This window comes from Nicotiana tabacum, chromosome 13 (assembly GCF_000715075.1).
Source record: "Nicotiana tabacum cultivar K326 chromosome 13, ASM71507v2, whole genome shotgun sequence".
Lineage (NCBI taxonomy): Eukaryota > Viridiplantae > Streptophyta > Magnoliopsida > Solanales > Solanaceae > Nicotiana > Nicotiana tabacum.
Genome location: NC_134092.1, coordinates 124,224,960 through 124,227,929, shown reverse-complemented (window position 1 = coordinate 124,227,929; position 2,970 = coordinate 124,224,960). Strand labels below are relative to the sequence as shown.

The 2,970-nt window shown below is 34.8% G+C and overlaps 1 protein-coding gene across 1 annotated transcript; it reads right to left on the bottom strand.

Moving 5' to 3' along the window:
• Nucleotides 1–1,372: 1,372 nt before the first annotated feature.
• On the bottom strand, nt 1,373–1,915 carry LOC107767425 (uncharacterized). Its single transcript, XM_016586435.2, has one exon. The coding sequence runs from the start codon at nt 1,913–1,915 to the stop codon at nt 1,373–1,375; it is 543 nt and encodes a 180-aa protein (XP_016441921.2).
• Between the last annotated feature and the right edge of the window lie 1,055 nt (nt 1,916–2,970).

Genomic DNA, 2,970 nt, shown 5'->3' with positions numbered 1-2,970 from the left:
TATGAACGTCCATTCAACCATGAGTCTAACCATACCAAAATGACCAAATTCTAATAACAATTCGACCCTCAAATCTATCCAAGAGGATTTTCAAACTTTTCCAACTTAAATCACCAATTAATTGTTAAAAATAGTGATGGATTCGGGTAATCTAACCAAGATTGAGTTAAGAACACTTACCCCGATGTTTTCTCTGAAAATCTCCCAAAACTCACCTCAATCCGAGCACCAAATCGTTAAAAATAGAAAATGGGACGAAGTCCCATTTTAAGAACTTAAACATACTGCCGAGTGATTTCTTCTACGCGATAGAGGACCAACTCACGTGATCGCGAAGCACAAGTTTTTATTGCCAAAAATAACTATATGCGATCGCGGATAATCCCACGCGATCGCGAAGCACAGTCTCCGCAAGCCTACACGATTGCGAGCCTTCTCAAGCGATCGCGAAGCATTAAGCGCGTGGCCCAGCTTCTACCTTGCTTCCTCTTCGCAAACGCGGTCTTAGCCACGCGTTCGCATAGCACTGCTTGTCAAACCTACGTGATCGCATAGCATAAAATTTTAGCTGCCCAACTAACCCTACGCGATCGCATACCTTCTCACGCGATCGCGTAGAAGGAAACCAGAACCTGCATAAACCAGAACTTCAGATATCAAGCCAAGTCCAAAAATGATCCGTTAAGCATCCGAAATTCACTCGAGCCCCTCGGGACCTCAACCAAATACACCAACAAGTCCTAATACATCATTCGAACATAGTCGAGTCCTCAAATCAAATCCAACAACACTAAAAACATGAATAACACATAGATTCAAGCCTAATAAACTTTGGAACTTTCAATTTCTACAAACGAAGCCGGAACCTACAAAATCAAGTCCGATTGACCTCAAATTTTAGACGCAAGTCATAAATGAGCTAACAAAGTTATGAAAATTGTCAGAACTGGATTCCGACTCCGGTATCAAAAAGTCAACTCCCTGGTCAAACTTCCAAACTTAAATTGCTATTTTAGCAATTTCAAACCTAATTTAACTACGGACTTCCAAATAATATTTCAAACACGCTCCTAAGTCCAAAATCACCATACGGAGCTGTTGGAATCATCAAAATTCTATTCTGGTGTCATTTTTTCAAAATGTTGACCGAAGGTAAACTTAGCATTTTAAGGCCAACTTAAGGAACCAAGTGTTCCGATTTCAACCCGAACACTTTCAAATCCCGAACCAACCATCCCCGCAAGTCATAAATTTATAAAAGCACATATGAGGAGTTTTATTTAGGAGAACGGGATTCTAAAAGTCAAAATGATCGGTTGGGTCATTACAACGCCTGTGGTGGGATTTTGGGTCGTGACACCAGTGAGCGGGCTTAATGATTTTTCATTAAAAGGACATTATGTTGTTCAGCCACCAAAAGGCATAAAATTAACTCAGAATATTTCTTAAAGCCCTTTTCACGGTATTGTTGCTGTAACACCATATTTAAAGCATGAAAAGTGGAAAGAGTCTTTTCCAACATGTCCTCATCATTCATAGGTTCCCCACATAATTTTAGTTGGGCAATTATTCTATATACAGCAGAATTATATTCACATATGATCTTATATTCTTGTAGCCGTAAGTGCATCCACTCACGACGAGCTCTTGGCAATACCGTGGCCTTTAGGTAGTCATATCCCTCTTTCAAACCAGTCCATAGTTGAAATGGATCTTTCAAGGTTAAATATTCACTTTTTAACCCTTCATCGAGATGATGGTGAAGGAAAATCATGAATTTCGCCTTATCCTGACTTGATGCTTCATTTCCTTCTTTAATAGTGTCACCAAGACCTTTAGCATCAAGTACCCATGGCAAATAGTTACTCCCAGAGATGTCAAGTGCCACAAATTCAAACTTTGATAAATTCGACATAATAAAAACTATCATAGAAAATAAGTGAATTAGAATGCTAAGAATTATTATCAATGCATATCATTTATTTATTTATTTATTTTTGGTAATCAATGCATACCATTTATAGTTATAGGTCAGTATACTAAATCATAAAATTAAGAGAACATGTGTTGTTACTTCATTATGTATCATAGTAAATTAATGCATAATCTTTAATTATATTATGTATACTAATTGCAATTGTATAATTACTAACCTCAATAATCTTAATTAATAAAGCATCATTTATGTCGATTACTTAGTTTATTAAAATATAAAATATTGTAAGGTAAACTAATACGATAAATATCCTCACCCATGTGCAAGTTTTACAAAATAAAATAAAATTTTTGAAATAGAAAATGAAGAAACATGTATTAATTCAATAGTATATATAGTCATGGTTACACGGAGAGAGAAAACATCATCTCTATTCTAATTGATATGCTAATTCTTTACATTAAATATTTAACAGATGATTCTATACTTTATCTTTACCAAAGACTAAACTAGGATCAGATAGAAATTAGTGGAACATACATTCAAAATTGAAACTGGCACAAAATCAAAGTTAATAGCCTTCTACCGTATAGCTTATATATATTAAAATGTTGCTAAAAATAAAAGTGTAAATACATACCGGATGAAAAAGACTCAACTTCAAAAGATGAGAATGAAATTAGAGCCCTGTGGAGCAGGCAAAGAAACAATGATTTGAGCAATTCGTACTGATAACGTATTAAAAAATGAGAAAAAAATAGAACAATATAGTAATAGAGACAAGATATATAGGAAAAGAATGTAAAAGTTATCTTATATATATATATATATATGTCAAATAATTTAATTAAGTAAAGACAATAATTTACACAAGTAATTCATGCTTTTGAGTCCTAAACTACCCGAACTTTAGTATTTAATAGTAGCTACGCACGGACTCTCGTCACCTCGTGCGTACATAGCCCCCACAATTAGCAATAATTATTTAATTTAATCACCTATGGGGTAATTTCCCCCTCACAAGATTAGACAAG

Coding starts and splice junctions, on each gene's coding strand:
- LOC107767425 (XM_016586435.2), bottom strand. CDS start 1,915: ATGTCGAATTTATCAAAGTTTGAATTTGTGGCACTTGACATCTCTGGG.